This window comes from Pimephales promelas, chromosome 20 (genome assembly GCF_988280905.1).
Source record: "Pimephales promelas chromosome 20, fPimPro1.hap1.1, whole genome shotgun sequence".
NCBI classification, from domain to species: Eukaryota; Metazoa; Chordata; class Actinopteri; order Cypriniformes; family Leuciscidae; genus Pimephales; species Pimephales promelas.
The window spans coordinates 24,217,978-24,238,570 of record NC_142788.1 but is presented as its reverse complement, the minus strand read 5'-3'; the positions used below and the strand labels follow the sequence as shown (position 1 = coordinate 24,238,570).

General features: G+C 36.7%; 2 protein-coding genes across 2 annotated transcripts; both read right to left on the bottom strand.

Annotated features, from left to right (window-relative positions):
- Positions 1-289: 289 nt before the first annotated feature.
- Positions 290-2,156, bottom strand: LOC148970654 (L-rhamnose-binding lectin CSL3-like). The gene is made up of 9 exons (XM_089124095.1): positions 2,092-2,156; positions 1,951-2,007; positions 1,850-1,873; positions 1,699-1,758; positions 1,413-1,548; positions 1,203-1,312; positions 1,071-1,115; positions 813-933; positions 290-476 (listed from the first exon to the last, which is right to left on the bottom strand). The coding sequence occupies exons 2-9, from the start codon at positions 1,979-1,981 to the stop codon at positions 362-364; spliced, it is 642 nt and encodes a 213-aa protein (XP_088980221.1). The 5' UTR covers positions 1,982-2,007; positions 2,092-2,156; the 3' UTR covers positions 290-361.
- A 1,415-nt stretch (positions 2,157-3,571) lies between these two features.
- On the bottom strand, positions 3,572-5,645 carry LOC120463040 (L-rhamnose-binding lectin CSL3). Its single transcript, XM_089124094.1, has 9 exons — positions 5,577-5,645; positions 5,237-5,290; positions 5,140-5,163; positions 4,989-5,048; positions 4,703-4,838; positions 4,493-4,602; positions 4,361-4,405; positions 4,104-4,224; positions 3,572-3,756 (listed from the first exon to the last, which is right to left on the bottom strand). Exons 2-9 carry the CDS (start codon positions 5,265-5,267, stop codon positions 3,642-3,644), a joined length of 642 nt encoding a protein of 213 aa, XP_088980220.1. The 5' UTR covers positions 5,268-5,290; positions 5,577-5,645; the 3' UTR covers positions 3,572-3,641.
- Between the last annotated feature and the right edge of the window lie 14,948 nt (positions 5,646-20,593).

Genomic DNA, 20,593 nt, shown 5'->3' with positions numbered 1-20,593 from the left:
CAGATAAGATTGTGTAGTGCATTTTAAAGTGTTTGGAAGATGCTTTTGAAAATGTGTTGCAAGTGCTTTTTGCAATTCAAATTCCTACAAAATAAAAGCTTTACAGGAACTAAAGACAAATAGTGTTTTATTAAATAGATAATTTTGGCTTTTTAAGTTGACTGAAAAGTTGTTTTAAAAGCCAAAAATGGTTGTAGCTTGTCATCACTAAGGAAGCCCCATTTTGAAAACAATTTTTAGTTTAACAAAAACATTTAGAACCTATGCTTAAAAATATTTGTAAAGCATATCATATAAACTTGCTTTATTTTGACTTCCATTGTACACAAACGACATAAAAGGTGAATTTTTAGCAGTTTGGTTAGTCACATTTTTCACAGCTGTATGTCACTTCCAGATACTTAAAAACACCCACACATGGATCAGAGAAGACAGAATTTGAAGCACTTAGTTGACAAGACTTCTTCCCGTCACACCTTAAGAGAGAAAAAAAAAAAGACTATTAGCTCTTGTATCATTCAACAAAAAAACGAGTCAATTTCTTTCATTTCCACATTAAGTAGCCATACACAGGACAATGATTCTCAAATGTACATCGTCCCTTTGGTTTACAGTTGTCAATATTTGAAGTGGATCCAAAAAAAAAAAAAAAAAAAAAAAGTTATCCTGAGATGAGAACAAGTATGGATCAAAGGGACATATAAATTTGAAAGGTTCATCCACTTCAAATGTTAACTATTTTGTACTAGTTTTAAAAATAGCTGAAGAAAGTGTGACCTAAGGTGACTCCAGATGAAGTGTAGTTGATGTACCTGGAACGCAGGCTGCTGGTCTGAGGAGAGGAACAGTCGGATCTGGTTGCTAATTCATGAGGGCAGGTGACAAGATCCCGTCGTCCATAATTGGCATGATGAACATGAATAACCCCTTTACCTTTTGATACACAGACATTGATAAGATTTCTTTAGTGATTGTTTGCAAATGAGTAAAAATGTCATTAAAGAGTTTTTGGTTTAGAAGGAAAAAAAAAAAAGAGCTGTATACTGATCCACTCAAAGAAAAGAACTTACCACAGTTAATGACGCTTTCACTATTTTCACACGTTACACTTCTTTCTACAGGTAAATAGTAAAATGTTTTTAGTAATTTGCCATGCCTTTATACAATTTTAAACTTCAAAGTGAACAATGGAAATTAATTACTTGCAGGGATACAGTCATAAGATACGTCCAGATATTTATAAGTCCCAAAACAAGGATCAGAGAAAACAGAGTTCCCTGCAGGAACAGTACAGCACTCTCTTCCATCACACCTGATTCATGGACAGACAAATGACAAGAGCTTAGCGTTAATATGCATCTTGTGCTTAATGCATAAACCAAAATTGTCAAGTCTTTGCTGGTTAAACCTACTGAGCGGACATTATTGAGAGCGACGCTTCTGAGCTGCATTGATGATTTGAGAGCTGACTAGCTGGTTTCCCACTAGCGCATGTTGCGCAATCAGTTCGCCCATAGTTGGCTTTAACAACCTTTATGAATCCCACATCTGAGGTTCAAAGAAAGAGAATTGTGGCAGTTTAAGCACATCCCATGTTAGGACACAAAGGCTCAAGATACACTCATGGATCCGGTTCCCTACACTCATACGGTCCTCTTTGGGAACAAAAGCCAAACGTATAACTTAAGGACTACTCACCACATTTGAGATGCACAGATTCTCCCTCACAAGCCATTGCTTTTTTATTTGCTTCAGCTCCTGAAGAGAAGAAACAAGTAAAGTTTCTTAAACATTCTTCACCTGAAAGTCTTTAATGAGATTGCACATGCATTAGTCAGTATTGCCTTACCATTATGATACAGAAACAGCAACACTGAAAGGCCAAAAACAACAACAACATTAAAACATAAGAAATCATGCAAATTGTATTGGTTCTAAATCAGTACTTACAAGTGATGCAGGTTAGCTCTTCCACCAGCATGTTGAATGTGGAAAAGAAGGAAAGCCCTGGAAATATTTTAAGGGGACATGTGAGAATAATCAACACATGACTATGAGTTCTGAAACATAAACATGACCCATGAAACTCACCAAACAACAGTTACAGAGAACAAAGCTTGACAAAAGACTATGGAAACATGATGCCTATATGTATCCACAAGGACTAATGAGTAATGACATTAGACACACCTGAAAGTAATCAACACAATGAGCCTATGGGAAGACACAACTGAAAACCACATGACCATAAACCAATGAGAACATGACATGACAGGAGTCAAAGGCACAGGGTGTGTATCATGGTGCGTTCACGTGCTATGGAAAGTATATTTACCAGTGTGTTGCATTCGAGTGCTTTTGTTGTTGTAATGTGGTAAAAATATGGAGATACAGAGCTGTTATTTAGCTAAAACTATTTTAGATTTCTTAAGTCATCTGTTACAACAAGAAAATTATTTATCAAAACTCAAATGGTAAATAATATGCTCTATATTTTTTCTAGATCAATAGTACATATTTGTACCATTCACAGCCAGTGGTCACGACTCTTGCGTTGCTCTCCGCCATTTTGAAAAGGTCAAAGATTATCTCATCTTGGCAACTCGTGCATCAAAATAGTCTACGAGTTGCCCGGTGGAAAATACCACATGAGGGGGTGTAATGTATACTTTTTGTACAATTAATCAATTGTTGGAGTCGTATAGACCCCCAAGTTCAGAAGTGTAAACGGGAAATGAACATTTGAAGGTTAAGAAATTATAAGCATCTAGTGGTAATATAACACCGGATCATTTGACACTGTGGGCTACAAGTCTGGCACCGCAATGTGAGGTTAACAATCGCAAAAGCGACATACAGTCCAATATAACCTACCGACACATCAAATTTTTATTTCAGCTCTTTTCTTGCACATAAGACATAACCAAACATTTAAATGAAAACTTGCAGAGATTGGCATTTTAACACAAATGTGTGTGTTTGATCGTGCACAATAAGCTGCCAAAAAGAAATTTAGTACACACTTGCAGTGTGACCAGCGGCTTTATGCACGCATGCTTCTGGTGTTTGTGCACAAAAAAAAGGCGTTTTTGCTGCCTTTGGCACTTGAAAGACTTAATCATTTAAGCCACATCTCTTAAAAATGAGCCTGAATTATCCACTTTTGTTGTAGCACAGCAATCAGATGAGCTTAATAATAAAAACCTCTAGTGGTTTACAAATTCAGATTGGGGCAGTGATGCTGGCTTCTTAATGGGACAGGGTTATTACTCCAGCACTTTAAATCAGATAAGATTGTGTAGTGCATTTTAAAGTGTTTGGAAGATGCTTTTGAAAATGTGTTGCAAGTGCTTTTTGCAATTCAAATTCCTACAAAATAAAAGCTTTACAGAAACTAAAGACAAATAGTGTTTTATTAAATAGATTATTTTGGCTTTTTAAGTTGACTAAAAAGTTGTTTTAAAACCCAAAAATGGTTATAGCTTATCACTAAGGAAGCCTCATTTTGAAAACAATTTTTAGTTTAAGAAAAACATTTAGAACCTATGCTTAAAAATATTTGTAAAGCATCTCATCATATAAACTTGCTTTATTTTGACTTCCATTGTACAGACATAAAAGGTGAATTTTTAGCAGTATGGTTAGTCACATTTTTCACAGCTGTATGTCACTTCCAGATACTTAAAAACACCCACACATGGATCAGAGAAGACAGAATTTGAAGCACTTAGTTGACAAGACTTCTTCCCGTCACACCTTGAAGAGAGAAAAAAAAAAAGACTATTAGCTCTTGTATCATTCAACAAAAAAAACGAGTCAATGTCTTTCATTTCCACATCAAGTAGCCATACACAGGACAATGATTCTCAAATGTACATCGTCCCTTTGGTTTACAGTTGTCAATATTTGAAGTGGATCCAAAAAAAAAAAAAAAAAAAAAATATTCAAAGTTATCCTGAGATGAGAACAAGTATGGATCAAAGGGACATATAAATTTGAAAGGTTTTAATCCACTTCAAATGTTAACTATTTTGTACCCGTTTTAAAAATAGCTGAAGACATTGTGACCTAAAGTGACTCCAGATGAAGTGTAGTTGATGTACCTGGAACGCAGGCTGCTGGTCTGAGGAGAGGAACAGTCGGATCTGGTTGCTAATTCATGAGGGCAGGTGACAAGATCCCGTCGTCCATAATTGGCATGATGAACATGAATAACCCCTTTACCTTTTGATACACAGACATTGATAAGATTTCTTTAGTGATTGTTTGCAAATGAGTAAAAATGTCAATTAAAGAGTTTTTGGTTTAGAAGGAAAAAAAAAAGAGCTGTATACTGATCCACTCAAAGAAAAGAACTTACCACAGTTAATGACGCTTTCACTATTTTCACACGTTACACTTCTTTCTACAGGTAAATAGTAAAATGTTTTTAGTAATTTGCCATGCCTTTATACAATTTTAAACTTCAAAGTGAACAATGGAAATTAATTACTTGCAGGGATACAGTCATAAGATACATCCAGATATTTATAAGTCCCAAAACAAGGATCAGAGAAAACAGAGTTCCCTGCAGGAACAGTACAGCACTCTCTTCCATCACACCTGATTCATGGACAGACAAATGACAAGAGCTTAGCGTTAATATGCATCTTGTGCTTAATGCATAAACCAAAATTGTCAATTCTTTGCTGGTTAAACCTACCGAGCGGACATTATTGAGAGCGACGCTTCTGAGCTGCATTGATGATTTGAGAGCTGACTAGCTGGTTTCCCACTAGCGCATGTTGCGCAATCAGTTCGCCCATAGTTGGCTTTAACAACCTTTATGAATCCCACATCTGAGGTTCAAAGAAAGAGAATTGTGGCAGTTTAAGCACATCCCATGTTAGGACACAAAGGCTCAAGATACACTCATGGATCCGGTTCCCTACACTCATACGGTCCTCTTTGGGAACAAAAGCCAAACGTATAACTTAAGGACTACTCACCACATTTGAGATGCACAGATTCTCCTTCACAAGCCATTGCTTTTTTATTTGCTTCAGCTCCTGAAGAGAAGACACAAGTAAAGTTTCTTAAACATTCTTCACCTGAAAGTCTTTAATGAGATTGCACATGCATTAGTCAGTATTGCCTTACCATTATGATACAGAAACAGCAACACTGAAAGGCCAAAAACAACAAGTTAAAACATTCAAAATCATGCAAATTGAATTGGTTCTAAATCAGTACTCACAAGTGATCCAATTTAGCTTTTGCACCAGCATGTTGAATGTGGAAAAGGAAAGCCCTGGAATTGTTTTAAGGGGACACGCAAGTACACTATTTATAACAAAAATAGACTCAAAAGCAAAACTTGGAGTTGAAATGCTCTGAAGTTTTTTTTGAACAACAAGATTCTAAAATACACTTTTTCCACTCAAATTATTTTTGCACTAAAGGACTGAATCCCATTACAGCACCATTACTGTTATATTTAGCCCACTGATTGGAGCACACGAATCCAAGTGCAATTTATTTATTGAAAATAAACCAAACATGACTATGATTTAAAAAACCATGAACATGAGACTCACCAAACAGCAGTTACAGAAAACAAAGCTTGACAATAGACTATGGAAACATGATGCCTATATGTATCCACAAGGACTAATGAGTAATGAAAGTAATCAACACACCTGAAAGTAATCAACACAATGAACCAATGGGAAGACACAACTGAAAACCACATGACCATAAACCAATGAGAACATGACATGACAGGAGTCAAAGGCCGTTCTTATGGACTTGTGAAACGTCATCAGTAACTGCCCAAACACTGTTCACATCTAGAAAAAGACATTAGACATTTCTAGACATTTAAGAAATTATTTGGATTACATTGTAAAAGTCGAGAATATTATGATTTTCAAGGACAGTGTTGTAACAATTAACAATAAAGTAAATTTAACTTGAATTTTAACTTGAATTAAATTTAACTTTAAATTGAGCTCTACTCAGGTCAAAAGATTGTGAAATAATGACAATGTTAAACGGCGAGCACCATCAAATCACCTTTTCTCTTTATTCATTTGGCTGTTATAACATAAGTACAATAGCTGAACAAATTCTAAAATAAATGACTTAAGGCTCAAGAGCCCAACTAAAGCAAACACTGATCTCCATAATTGTAACCAATTACGATTTTCGACAAAAATAAATAATGACAATATTAGCTACTTTGTGGTCCTCTCTCAAGTGTTGTAACTGCACGATTGATTTGATCCACTAGAGGGCAGTCTGTGATCAAGTACATTAAATTCACTCCACAATTCTGTTCAAGTTTACAGTGTTGCTGTCTACTGACCCTGTTGCAACATATCTGTGATGTTATGTCCTCTTTGTGTCTTTTTTTTGTTATATATAATGTTCAGTTTTTCAAGCCGGTTACAACTATTTCAACAATTGAGTATAGACTTATTTTCCTTATAGGCCAGTCTAACATGCAACATGCTTTACAATCCTATGCTGTGCTGAATGAGTCCTAGAAAACATAGATCAACTGTTTTCCCTATTGAAATGTGGAAATTAGCAAAGCCTCTGAACAATACTGCTGATTGTTGAAGAGAAGGCCATTGTTCCAGATCGCATTTCCTAAATACGTCACAACTATGAAGAGATCTTTAACATGTTAATAATACTTGGCATTTTCTGTATGCGACTAAGAGTTAGACTTCTTGATTCTTGCTGTTGCCTGTTTTTTGGCTCTAACACCAACATCATTGTCCCTCTGAAAGACCTCTTTTGATTGTGCCCACTCTCACATTTTCTGGGCTGGTAAACGGCCCACTCTCATGTGTAATGGCTGTCCAAGTGTGTGAGATTTTATTCTTGATCTCTTTTCTCATTTGACTCGAATGATTCCTCAATGACAAAACAATGAGTCCCTTCCATAAACAACAAGTAAAACCTCAAAATGTGCAATATTTCTGTTTATGATAAATAATATTGCACATGCATTATTTTTATATATAACCAATCACATGGCAGTTGCTTCAATGCATTTAGGGGTTTGGTCTTGATCAAGACAATCTTCTGAACTCCAAACTGAATGAATGGGAAAGAAAGGTGATTTAAAGGGATAGTTCACTTTGAAATTAATTTTTGATATGTTTTAGACATTTTGCTTTAAACATGATTTACTGACTCGTAACATTGGTTTTGAGTGTGTGCTGCTGGTGACTAACAATGAACTCTCGTATGTTCTGTAAAATATAAAAGAAAAATTCTGTACTGCATGTTCATATTTTGTTCTTCCTCAAATATCAACCGTGTTCAACAATGATTCTCAAAAGTCGCTTACTGCATCTTTAATTGTCAATGGACAAAATCTCGAAATCCTTTCACAATAGGGAAACAAAAACAACCGATGCTCATTCTTTATTAATCATTTTGTAGAAATGCTCTAAAGTGACGTCGTAAATAAATTATAACTTTCCAACTTGGACTTGAATGAACCATAAGACACCATGAGTCTAGATGCACATTCTACAGTTTCTTTTGGACTACTTTACTTTAATATATATATTATTATTATTATTATTATTATTTTAAATGATACTTGCTATCCAAAATTCCAAAAAGAACGAGCTATACGTTTGTGATCGGACTAAAGATTTCAGCCTGAAGTAGTTGTCTGGCGTTTAAGGGACCTTGAGCCCTTTATAGACAATTTTGAAAAATGTTAACAGCACTGGTCCAGAAACACTTCCTGTTTCAGTTTGTAACTGTTTTCTTTATTTCACATGTAAAGAAAACATCTTAAAGATGTTTGTTTAACTTTTTGATTCAGTTTTAAATGTTCTGTTGGTTGTATTTTATCCCAGCTTTTATGTAGTGTTAAAAAACTGCAACAGGAAGTGCTTCTGAACCAGTGTTGTTTACATCTTGCAAAATGGTCTATAGGAGCCAGAATATCATTCTGACTTTTTTGACAGCTTTTTGTCTGAATCAACCACCTAGAGATGCAGTAAAATGACTCAGAACACTTTGTGAAGTGCATAGCAATGATCTGCGTCCAACCAAAACACTCTAGCATTGTGGGAGCTACTTATATAATTCACATTTTCTTCAGAAAGTCTAAATTTAATATAAATTTGCCATTAGACACTTTTTAGTTTATCTAAACTATCTTTATTGTTATGGTGATCGTCCTTAAATGGGCCTGAACAGTTTATTGAACCTTTAGACAAAAATGTTTTTTTTAAAAATAGCCTATGTGTTTAAAATGTGTGCAATAAAAGGATAATTAGGTGATGTAGAAAAAAAAATTTTCCTCAAAAGCCTGATGTATCAAATTTGATACATTTTAACATGATATTTCAAACAAATGTAGCTTCAATCCTGCATGTTCATGTTAAAATATTACTAATAATATTACTGACAAATGGCTATTCTTATGTTTACTCTAGTTTTGGCATTGTGTCTAAAATCAGTAAGGATTTCACAGCAAAAAGACACCTGAAGACTTAAGTATAAACTTTCCAACAACAAAGCATGCAGTAGATTGTGTAAAGCGACAATTTGATCACGTCGATAATTTAGAGGCCTTAGAGATCAAATATGAAACAATAGGCTTTACAGGGTTAACTTTTAATATGGGACACTGGGTGTCACTATGGACTTCCAAATGCAGGGAAGCAGTGAAGGGTGGGGGTGCACACGTTGTTTGCATTCCCAGAGCTGAACAGGAAAACAGTCAGGAAGCTAGGCTGAGGCTCAAGCTAAAGGCTCAGCCAGGAAAAGGAGAGGCGGCAAGTGCTAAGAGGGACGCTGCCTCAGCCAACACCTCTACCGCTGCGTCTGATTTCGCTCCAAACCAGGATCAACGCCATCTATGACTCATTCATGTAGATTCAAGCAGTCTTTATAAATGTCTCTGTTTTTTTTTTTCTTGCATAGTGCAATACTCATGTTGATGCTCCAAGGAACAGCACAACAGTGATACTGTCTCAGAGTTTCCTTGAATCACTGAAATATTTTAATAGTGGAAAAAGGGAACTTATTCAATCTTTTTGTGTTTTCATCTATAATTAAAGTCAGACTGAATGACTAAATGTTTTAGCCCTACAGTTACAGTATGTTCTCAGAAATGTCCTCCCAGGCCTCAAGACATTGTGATGTAACTAACCAATGCTGAGGTGACAAACCGCTCCATGTCTAAATCAGACTGGCTGCAGAGATCATGGAGATCTGTCAGCAAACGGAAAACTTGAGGCAACCAATCAGAAACCACAGAGCTTCCTCTTGCTTGATCAAACCCTACGCCTACGTGATAACAGCGCGACGCTGCTGCTCGCATCCGTCCACGTCGTCATTATTACTTATTCAACCTCATCATTTATACTTTTCATATCTCACACACTGACTAATAATATTATGTCACTAATAGATCACCAGTTGCAGGAACAGGCATTTTTAGAGGTGTTTCATTTCTCTGTCAGATCCAAACATATTGGATGTCTAATTAGTAGGCCTACATGTCTATTGCCTTATGCTCTTTATAAATATCTTTACCCCAGAGGTCATGCAAATATGCATATTTGTCTCTTTTTGAATGATGTATGACCAACTGTCACATGAGACAGACAGTGGATCAATGTGCGTGGGAAGGTCCCCTTTTGGCTTAAAGAGATTAAAGGGATAGTTCACTTTGAAATGAATTTTTGATATGTTTTTGCTTACCTCAAGGGCATCCAAGATGTAGGTGTCTTTGTTTCCACAGTATTTTCAATTTTGACATTTTTCGGTCAAACTGTTGTTGTCTAATGTCATTTAATGCAGGTTTAGGGGGTTCACCTCAAAGAGCATGCACAGAGAAGTCCAAATTAAACATGATTTAATGACTCGTAAATGTTACTGATGGCCTAAGACACGAAGCGAGCAGTTTGTGTGAGAAAACAAACAGAATTTATATCGTTTTTACCTCGTCTAACCACAGCCATATATGTCAAAATTGAAAATACTGTGGAAACAAAGACACCTACATCTTGGATGCCCTTGAGGTAAGCTAAAACATATAAAAAATTAATTTCAAAGTGAACTATCCCTTTAATTAGATTTTTTTATGTTTAGGAAAGAAGTCTCTTATGTTCAGCAAGGCTGAATTTATTTGATCAGAAATACATTAAAACAGTAATATTATATAAAACAGTATATATTACAATTTAAAAGGACAAAGCTGAATTTTCAGCATCATTACTCCAGTCTTCAGTGTCACATGATCCTTCTGAAATCATTCTAATATGCCGATTTTCTGCTCAAGAAAATTCTCTTTACTTTTATTCATTTTTAAGTGTGCTTGTTGAATAAAAGTATTCATTTATTTAAAAGAAACTCTTCAGCTTGGGTATGTTCATCAATTTAAGTCCATGGGATTTTTATCCATCTTATCAACTGCAGATAAAATATGTAATCCCTGAACATGACCATTCCAAATAAAGTCCAAAAACGTTTTACATTTTTATAACAAATTTCCATTTCTGATTGGCTGGTTGAAGCATCTGTTCATTAATAATGGGTGACAGTGATAGTTCAGTAAGTAGTGTGATTAAAGGCAGCTGGTCAAGATGACCTACTTCATCTGGAATTTACACTGGGAAACACGCGGGAACGATGTCCAGTATCTCCAAGTTCCGTGCTTTCAGCTCTCTTCCTCTCAGTCTTGGAACGCAACGATGGCTTGGCCTCTAGGAAAACCCTGATGAATCAACACATCCCGACCCCCTGATAAACACGCTCACCAGTGTTACAGAATGGGCCAGCAGAGCCAAGCTGTTCAAACACACAAAACAACATTGACAACATTCAGTTAGTGAGACCTGGCTGGACATTATGTTCCACTTGTGGTGTTTTTTGGACAACAGTAGTAACAGCAAAGCATAAAATAATCTCTCAGTATACAGTTATAAAATCCATTTACTGCAAGGCAAGGCAATGTTGAAGTATCCTTTCTTTAGTATGTGCCTTAGTTTTAGCAAAGACATTTCCTTTTAGTGTTGAGATGGAAAGCTTTTACTACTAATGCATGAGTTCGTTTCTTCAAATCACGAGGCACAAGTACACAATGTCTTCCCTCTGATCTCCATGGGGCGATACGTATCTTTGATCTCTTGGAGAGAAACAATACACAGGACATTTCAGAGTCACAAAAATAAACCCAAATTATCTGCAATGTCTATGTGTAAAGACTTTCGGTCACACTTTAGATTAGGGTACAATTCTCACTATTAACTATGACTTTTGCTTCAATAAACTCCTAATTACTGCTTATTAATGTTAAGGTAGTTGTTAACTTTAGGTATTGGGTAAGGGATGCAGAATAAGGCATTATTATGTGCTTTATAAGTACTAATAAACAGCCAATATCTGATAATATGAACACTGTAAATAGGTTGCTGTAAAGTTTACAGTAACTTACTGGCAGCTGAATGCCAGTAAGTTACTGTAAAAGTGTTTACAGTATCAGAACTGTAATGTCATTTACAGTAATACAATAGTATACTATTAATATTTACAGTGTGAGTACTGTATTTTTCATTTACAGTACAAGTACCATATTTTTAATTTACAGTAATAGTACTGTATTTTTATTTACAGCTTTAGAATTAATTTCCTATTACATAATTCGATTTTTTTTTACAATTTACAGTAGAACATAATTACAGTAGTAATTAATAACATTAGTAACACATATTTTTCCATAATCCTTGGCTATTTACAGTATTATACTGTTGGCACATTTAACAGTATTATACTGTACATATTACAGTAAAATACTGTTCAAATTACAAAAATCTGTTACAATGCTAATAAGACACTAGTTAATAGGGAGAATTGGACCATAAAATAAAGTTTTACCAGACTTTCAATAGTATTTTATTTCATTGTCAGTGTGCAATCTGTCGATCTGCGTAACGCGAATTGTTTTTTTGGCACCCTACTCACAGTAAGTTAACAGTCTACTATCTTAAAGACTTTTAAGCAAAAAAAATGAAAGTTTACGAGAGGTATTTATGGTATGTAAAGATATAAAGTCATAAAAATGACAGATGTACAAGTTTTGATATTGAACATAAACAAAACTTTATTTTAAAGCATATTTCTGAAAACTTTCAATTCAACGTATTGTGGTAACTGAAATGTTTGCATTTAAAAGCTCTCTAAATAAATTTCATTTTGTTTTATTTAGGGGGTCAGATTCCCCCCAACTCCACCATAATTCACACTTTTTCCAAGACATTTGCTAGCAAAGGATTTTGGACTGTTAGAGCATACTATACTCTAACTATTTAATATGCCAAGAATGCCACGGAAAAACAGAATGCATAATATCCTTAATAAATGCATAATATAAACTGCAACCTGTGCACATTGAAATGAATCAAAGAACAGCAATATTGGCTGCTCCTTTTAGCTTGCAATTTGACCTCAAACTTTTAATAAGGAAATATATATATATATATATATATATATATATATATATATTTATTTTTATTTTTTTTACTGAACTTAAGTTACCTACTTATCAGTGCTTGTTATGTAAAATAGACTCACCAGCTTCCTGCAACAACCTGCTTTCCCTTCCTGTCATTTCTTTTGGGACTTTCTATAAAAAGCTGTAAGAATTGTTGTGAAATTCCCATTTTTCATCTACGTAACCCAAGTATTGACACACATATTTTCCACATAATAGGCCATATAATTATTATACTGTATAACCACTGGTCAGATGGGTTTCCTGTCTCAAAGGCTGTCATGGCAATCAATATAATCTTTTAACCAGGTGCATGCTGATTTACCAGCAGCAGACAAACATTAGTCACAAGATGAGAGGAAAAACGGTTGTAATGGCGGGCAGATGGCGTCTATGCAGATAACCACTATCAGAGAGGTTCTGTCATCATAAAACCACTGGAAATGAGGAACCAAGACTGTGGCAAAAATACAGGATGGAGTGCAATTTAGATTCTGTTTTTTATAGTCTGCCGTTTAAATGCTTGACAACGGCCTCCATATCCTGGATTCAGTTATTTCACCTGTACAGTGTGTACACACACACACATACAATCCAAATAAGTGTATTGGCTCACAGCCATAGGGTTTAATGTGAATGGAAGAGCTTCCCATTTTGTTAGCAGGTTGCTCTTAATTCACTCCACTGAGAGCGGCTGAAGTGCAGCTGTCTATACTTCTCCAGTTCTTAATCTCTGCTATCAGCAGACACATTATAGTCAAACTGACCCTTTTGCTTCACTCTTCCAAGAGGAAAGACAGGCAGAGAGGCTGGAGAGATGGAGTAACGCTCATTAACAAACATTTACACATCTGTTATAGCCTGAGGCACTGGAATGAATGTGTACGTTATATGTGTTAACCTGAATAACAGCTTGCGAAGTGTATGAGGAACATTACCAATCAAGCAATAAATTAAATTTCCAAAGCACCACACGATAAAACTGCATTATTATCCATCCATCGTCAACAACAACAACAACAACAGAGATGTTCAATGGTCTTTATTGGCATAAATACAGTAACAACGATGCACAGTCGCTAGTTTTGATGTGTTCATTTGTTATGAGGCCATTATTTACTCACCTGCTATGGAAGGTAAAGTCATATTAAACCCTGTAGACAGAGGGAATATTGTCTCAACTAGGCAATAAGCTGGAAGTAGTACCCTCACCATGTGTGGAAAGAGTGAATCGCTGCAGAGCTTGGACAGTAGTTAGGAAAGCGTTATGCTTTATGTTGTTTTTGAGTCCTTGGGCATGACGGAGGCTTTCAACAACACCTACTTTACAGGATAATGTGCTCAATGATGTTCATACATATTTATTTTTGCAAACTGACAATGAATTAATGCAATGTTATATTTCAGTTAATAACTACATTTGGACATATTTAAAAGAAAATGCCCTTTTTTCACCCCAAAATTAAAATTGTGTCTGAAATTACTCACCCTCATGTTGTTCTAACCACCTAAGACTTTCGTTCATCTATGGAACACAAATTAAGATATTTATTATATCTGAGAGCTGGCTCACTCCTCCATAGGCTTTGTAAATGAAACGTGCCAGCCCAGAAAGTTAGTAAAAACATCATTAAAATAGTCCAGTAGTACCTTAAATTTATCAAGCAGCGGGAATACTTTTTGTGCGCAAAAAAATAAAATAACGACTTTATTCAAATATTTATTGTCTGTGTGGGCCTCTGAGTGAGTTCACGAAGTGTTAAAAGAGCAGCGCTTCTTCTGTGATCTAGCTCACGTGTTATCACGTATTGAATCAATAGGAAATTGTATGATATGACTAAGAAAACATTGCGTAACGAGACACCGTCTTTAAATCTAAAGTCTCCCTGAACAATCTTACAATGCAAACATCCTAAGCATTTAAATGGGTATTTGTTTAAAGTCGGAAATTATTCCTGCTTACTAAAAATATGTGAATTGTGAACTTAAAATTTAGCTCTTTCTGATTGTGTTTTACAGATCAGATCAGTAGTCTAGTAAGTTTTTGATTAGTTAGCAAGAACATGTCCAGGAAATGCATTAAAACAAATTGTATGGGTTAATGTACACCTGTTTCACCTCTTATTTGCCCCTTATTTGCACTGCACACGTCTGCGGCGTGTTACAGCTGCGACACGGCTACTGGAGCTGATCGCGCCCACAAACCGGCAAATCACGTGAAAATGCTCCTGGTGTGAGTTGACACCGTGTGAAGGTAGGAATAAAACATTGTCGGAGCCGTAAAGCGCCACCACAGATGTGTGCAGTGTAAATAAGGGGTTTACACATTTAGGCCTACTCCATTTGCAGTGCACATTTTTTTACCATACCCATGTCATCAGGTTGGAGCTTTCACTGCACGCGGATGCCCGTCCAAGCAGTAGCACCTCATTGCAGGGTGGAGATGGGTAGGTTTAGGGGTGGGTTTAGGGGTCAGGGGGTGGAGATGAGTAGGTTTAGGGATCAGGGGGTGGAGTTGGGTAGGTTTAGGGGTGGGTTTAGGGTTCAGGGGGTGGAGATGAGTAGGTTTAGGGATCAGGGGGTGGAGGTGAGTAGGTTTAGGGGTGGGTTTAGGGATCAGGGGGTGGAGATGAGCAGGTTTAGGGATCAGGGGGTGGAGTTGGGTAGGTTTAGGGGTGGGTTTAGGGGTCAGGGGGTGGAGATGAGTAGGTTTAGGGATCAGGGGGTGGAGTTGGGTAGGTTTAGGGGTGGGTTTAGGGATCAGGGGGTGGAGATGAGCAGGTTTAGGGATCAGGGGGTGGAGTTGAGTAGGTTTAGGGGTGGGTTTAGGGATCAGGGGGTGGAGATGACTAGGTTTAGGGATCGGGGGTGGAGTTGGGTAGGTTTAGGGGTGGGTTTAGGGTTCAGGGGGTGGAGTTGGGTATGTTTAGGGATGGGTTTAGGGTTCAGGGGGTGGAGATGAGTAGGTTTAGGGATCAGGGGGTGGAGTTGGGTAGGTTTAGGGTAGGTTTTGGCCGCTCGAACACTTCCGGTGGCTTCACTGCCTGGTGGCAGTTTAGAACGCCATGAGTTATCCAGTCATTATATAGATCAGTGGTCAGAACGTAGACTCACTATAGTGTAGGCCATAATAGGCCAGCGTCACACACATCACACACATGACCTATTGAGTTGAATAAAGTCGTTATTTTGTTTGTGTTTCGCACAAAAAGCATTTTCGTCACTTGATAAACTTAAGGTTGAGCCACTGTAGTCACTTGGACTATTTTAACAATGGTTTAACAAACTCTCTGGGCCGGCAAGATTCAATAACAATAGAAGCCTATGGAGGATTTCATTAAAAATATCTTAATTTGTGTTCCGAAAATGAACGAAAGTCTTACGGGGTTTTATTCCTTGTTCATCTAGAATTTATTGTAGGGTTGTGTTGCTATTGCTGAGATGTTGTCCCACCATAATGCCAGTGTGAACACAGCATAAGAGAAGAGAACAGATGATGTTGATGATGCAAGAGGGAAGAGACATTATTTTGATTAAAGATAACAAGGGCACATAAAAAATGAAAAAAGGATGTGCACAGATAAATCATTTATAAATGCAATGTTCCATAAAAATATGTCAATTTTGATTTTATGGTGACTTTAAGTATTTAACTTAATTAGATTCCATTCCATTATATAAATGCAAAAGAAGGATCATCATACGTTTTCTGAAATAAACTGGGAAAAAAACACCAATGACATTGTTGGTATTTCTGAGGAAAAAAAAGATTCAAGTGATGTACTACTGCTGACTAAATATGTCGTGTTTTAATCTAGGGAACTTTTCAGGTGGAAAAAAGTTTTACTTTGAAATGTAAATAATGTCCTGTGAATCCCCTTTAAATGGGACTACTAGATAACAAACACTTTTCTTTCTCTGGAAAGTTGCAGTGTCTTTTTTACCAGACAGCTTTGCATTGTGATGCATTTCCTTTCACAATCTCTCTGCCACATCCTGTCAGCACATGTGACTTGAGTATCTGTACTCTCTCGTTCATGTGAGCACGCCAAGCCACATTCATCAATCCATTCAACTTCCTTAGCAACATGCAAGACAAGAGTGGGCTGCAACAATATTCTTTTGCACTTTTTGTCAGCAAAATGTTTTAATGATTGTTACGGTTTCTCAATTCATGTTTAACATTATTTGAATTGTAATATCGGCATTCGATATATATATATATATATATACTGTATATATTTTTTTTACAAAAATTAAAAATAGATTATAATTATTTTGTGATAGTCATTTTACACAGGGTCAAATACATTTTTTTAATATTTTGAAGTAATAGTACCGACAAAAGTAGTGACTATGGATGGGGATTAGAAAATCCTCTCTGCTCCTATACTTATGTAATCATATATTTACTATACATGCAGATATTGGCCGTTTGGAGGGACAAAATCTTTAGCCTACACCCTTGAGACACTAAGCCCCGAACAAGAAGCTCTAAAAGAGACAGTCTGGGTTTCAACCAGACACCCTGATCTCATTTACTTCCAGTCAAAACGGACATCACATCACACTGGGTCCATTTCGTCCATATAGAATTAAAGGGATAGTTCACTTTGAAATTAATTTTTGATATGTTTTAGCTTACCTCAAGAGCATCCAAGATGTAGGTGTCTTTGTTTCCACAGTAGTTTCCATTTTGATATTTTTTGTTCAAACCGTTGTTGTCTATCAGTCAGGTTGCAGGTATGCAGGTTTAGGGGGTCCACCTCAAAGAGCATGCACAGAGAAGTCCAAATTAAACATGATTTAATGACTCATAAATGTAAGTACACATTGATGGCCTAAGACACGAAACGAGCGGCTTGTGTGAGAAAACGAACAGTGTTTATATCGTTTTTACCTCGTGTAACCACAGCCATGTCAAACTGATCTGACGGCACAGGCGCTTCAGTCTACGCATACCCGGAAGTGATCGCTTGCGTGTGTACGTCACTCGAGATTTCGAAAGTTTTACTTTCACTAAACATATTTAGATATATCGAAATCGTCTTCCATTGCGATTTCCTGTATATCTAAATATGTTTTGATCTTCACAGTGAAAGGTAAAACTTCCGAAATCTCTGTGTAAATGAGACTTAGGCCATGAGACTTAGACCTGAGTACAAAATTGGAGGCCCCTTCCTGAGCTGAGATATGGAGATCCCACATAGCATTTATGCCATTATAAAAATAGTGGGTTCGCGGACGGTGGAATTTTGGGACGGCGCTTGGTGCCATGGACCCCGGAGAGCCTCCTGAGTGCAGTAAAATAGTTTTTATCACGACAGGAGCTCAAAACTCCGGGTGGGGAGCCCCTATGGGTCCCCTTCATCCAGCGTCCCCAGCTCCTGGGACCTTCCGTTTCTGAGATAATTATGATAAATTAATATTAATAATAATATAAATATGGGCTTTTGTCCACAAACCCCCAGTTTGGACTAACTCAAGTTATTAAAACACGCTCTAATTAAAAACATGCACAGACACAGACTGTTTTGTGTGAATGTTGGAAACAGTCGCTTTAGAAAACTGGAGTATCGTCACTGGCAGGCAAAGTCTCTCGAGTTTCGCGTGATTTTCTCCAAAACGTTCTCTCCATAAAATCAAATATGTGGTGCTTTCAAACATACAAACGTTAATAGCCTCATGACTTTTGGTACGGTTTACCGACTTTCCCATGTTAACAACCACACACTCTAGACTTTATGAAGACTATTGGCCTCATTTATTAATGACTGCAAACAAATTGCGTTTATGTGCACAGACTTACGTTTTGGTGCAAAACTTCCACCGGAATCATCACACCTGGCCAACGCGAACTCAAATGAGGGGGCGCGCCGCGCGTGCCTGCAGTAATTTGCATAAAACAAGTCCAAACATCCATAAGCGCAAATTAATCGATCTCACTCTTGCTTGTTTTCGTGAACGTGTAGGTTGAGTTTATTCAGATTTTTAATATAATTCAGATTCATTTAGCGAATTTGAATAATAAAAATATGATTGTCATTACTATTATGAAAAAAGTACAATAGTGCGAATTTGAATTCAATGTTTTTATGCATACGTATTACGCACAAATACGTGCATATGCGTGCATAAGCTCCCGGGTAAATTACTATGCAAATCTTATTGCAATGTTGGGGTGGGTGGTTGGTTGGGCGGTTGCTATGTGGTTGCTAAAGCATGGGTTTTTAGCACGTCCTTTTGTGTTTGTTTGGTGGTTGCTTGGTGGTCCCACAAAAAGTCCACTATCAAGTCTCTCTGACATTAATATTCTAGCCAGTATGTGCCTCAGGTCGCTTCTTTGATGCAAATACACGATTTTTTAATCAATCTTAAGTATCAGTCTATAGCACTCATAATGCAAAGCAAGTTAGACACCAATGTAAAAAAATTTTGATAGTGGTTTAAAACAAACCCAAGTAAAAGCAATAATACTGATGCTTACTTTAAGAAACATCACTAAAATATAAATAGACAAATGTGTAAACAAACTCTATTGTCCCGTCTCTGTACCAAGCATCCCATCTCTCTTGCTCTGCTAATTACATGCAACCCACTGTCAGCCGAGCCTATTGTTTTGCCCAACCATTAAATGACCCATTCATGGCGTTGCTTTAGGTCCCCTTGTCTTCAAACTAATTATCCATTCACTTTTTTTTTAACAATCGTCATGACTTAAAATGACTTCAGCTTTCAAAATCTGCTCAAAAACCCAATTATGTCTTAAGCCGACAACTTACCCAAACACCCTTCTTTATAACTGAAGACGAAACAATAGCTTATCAAGACACAGGGAGTTATGCAGTACTGACACCAGCGACCATCCAAAGAGGCTCTGATGTAACGGGCACCGGCTGTGAAGGCAGACAAAAGGGAAACAACGCAAAAGAGAGCCATAGAAAATAGAGGGGGGGTTATTTTGTGACCTGGAAGGTCAGGTTCTACACTGGGATGATGATGCGGTTTGTCTTGTCAAAGCACCATGGGGGAACGTGTTTGTGTGTGCAGGGAGAGGGCAAGGGTTCAGCACTGACCTATAGGAAGAGAATCAAGGCTTTTGGTCTGGAATCCTGGGGTCACTCTTTAGATGCACATTCCAATGCATGTTCCTAACAGCGACCCTATAATGAATTTGTTTGACATCACTGAAGGTCTCACACTCACACAGAGCCAAGCATTAGAGGAATGTAACCAGTCCCTTCATACTACAAAACACACAGTCTCTGCCCCAGAGGAAGCTGTTGTTTTTAGCACATTAGACTGTAGTCTTTTGTGCGAATTGCCGGTATCGTAAGTGCAAAGAAAAATATTTTAGTAAGAAATCAAAGACGTCCAACACAATAAGAACACTTGTGCTCAAAAGGCAGTGTATTTGTGGACTTCTGGGAAAAATAACCTGAGAATGACAATATGAATTCAACATACAAAAGAGAGAGAGAGAGAAAAAAAAGCGCATACTAGAGAAATTATAATGGAAAAATCCTTTTATTTTTCAAAAAAAAAAAAATATATATAGAAAAGTTATTTACACATACATGCCAACAGGCACTTATTAAATATCCTTCAGGGCCAAAGTATTTTCAAATATAAATGATCAAATAAGAAAAATCCTTCATTTTTTACATCTACAAAAAAAAAAATTAAATAAATAACTTAAACATTAACAAAATATGTACAAACACTCATTTCTTGATTTAAATGTGCACCAGAAAATAAAGTTAAACAACGTTAATAAAGTTTAAGGAGTTGACACTGTAATTATTTGGTGGTGGTTGTTTTTTTGTCAACGTTTTCACCATATTTTTGTCTTGTTAACTGTTATATTACTGGTTATAGAACTTTAAACAATATTCCAGCAACAAATAGAAATGCATCCACATCTACTCAGCATTTTAGACGAGCGTTTAAATTGCCCAACCAATCTTGTGTGAATGTTCTGCATTCAGGTTTTAAAAGCAAATGCTTTGAAACTTTTGGCACACTCAAACTAAATTACTTCTAATCTGTCCAAACTTTGGAAATGAACGAGGCTCTCGA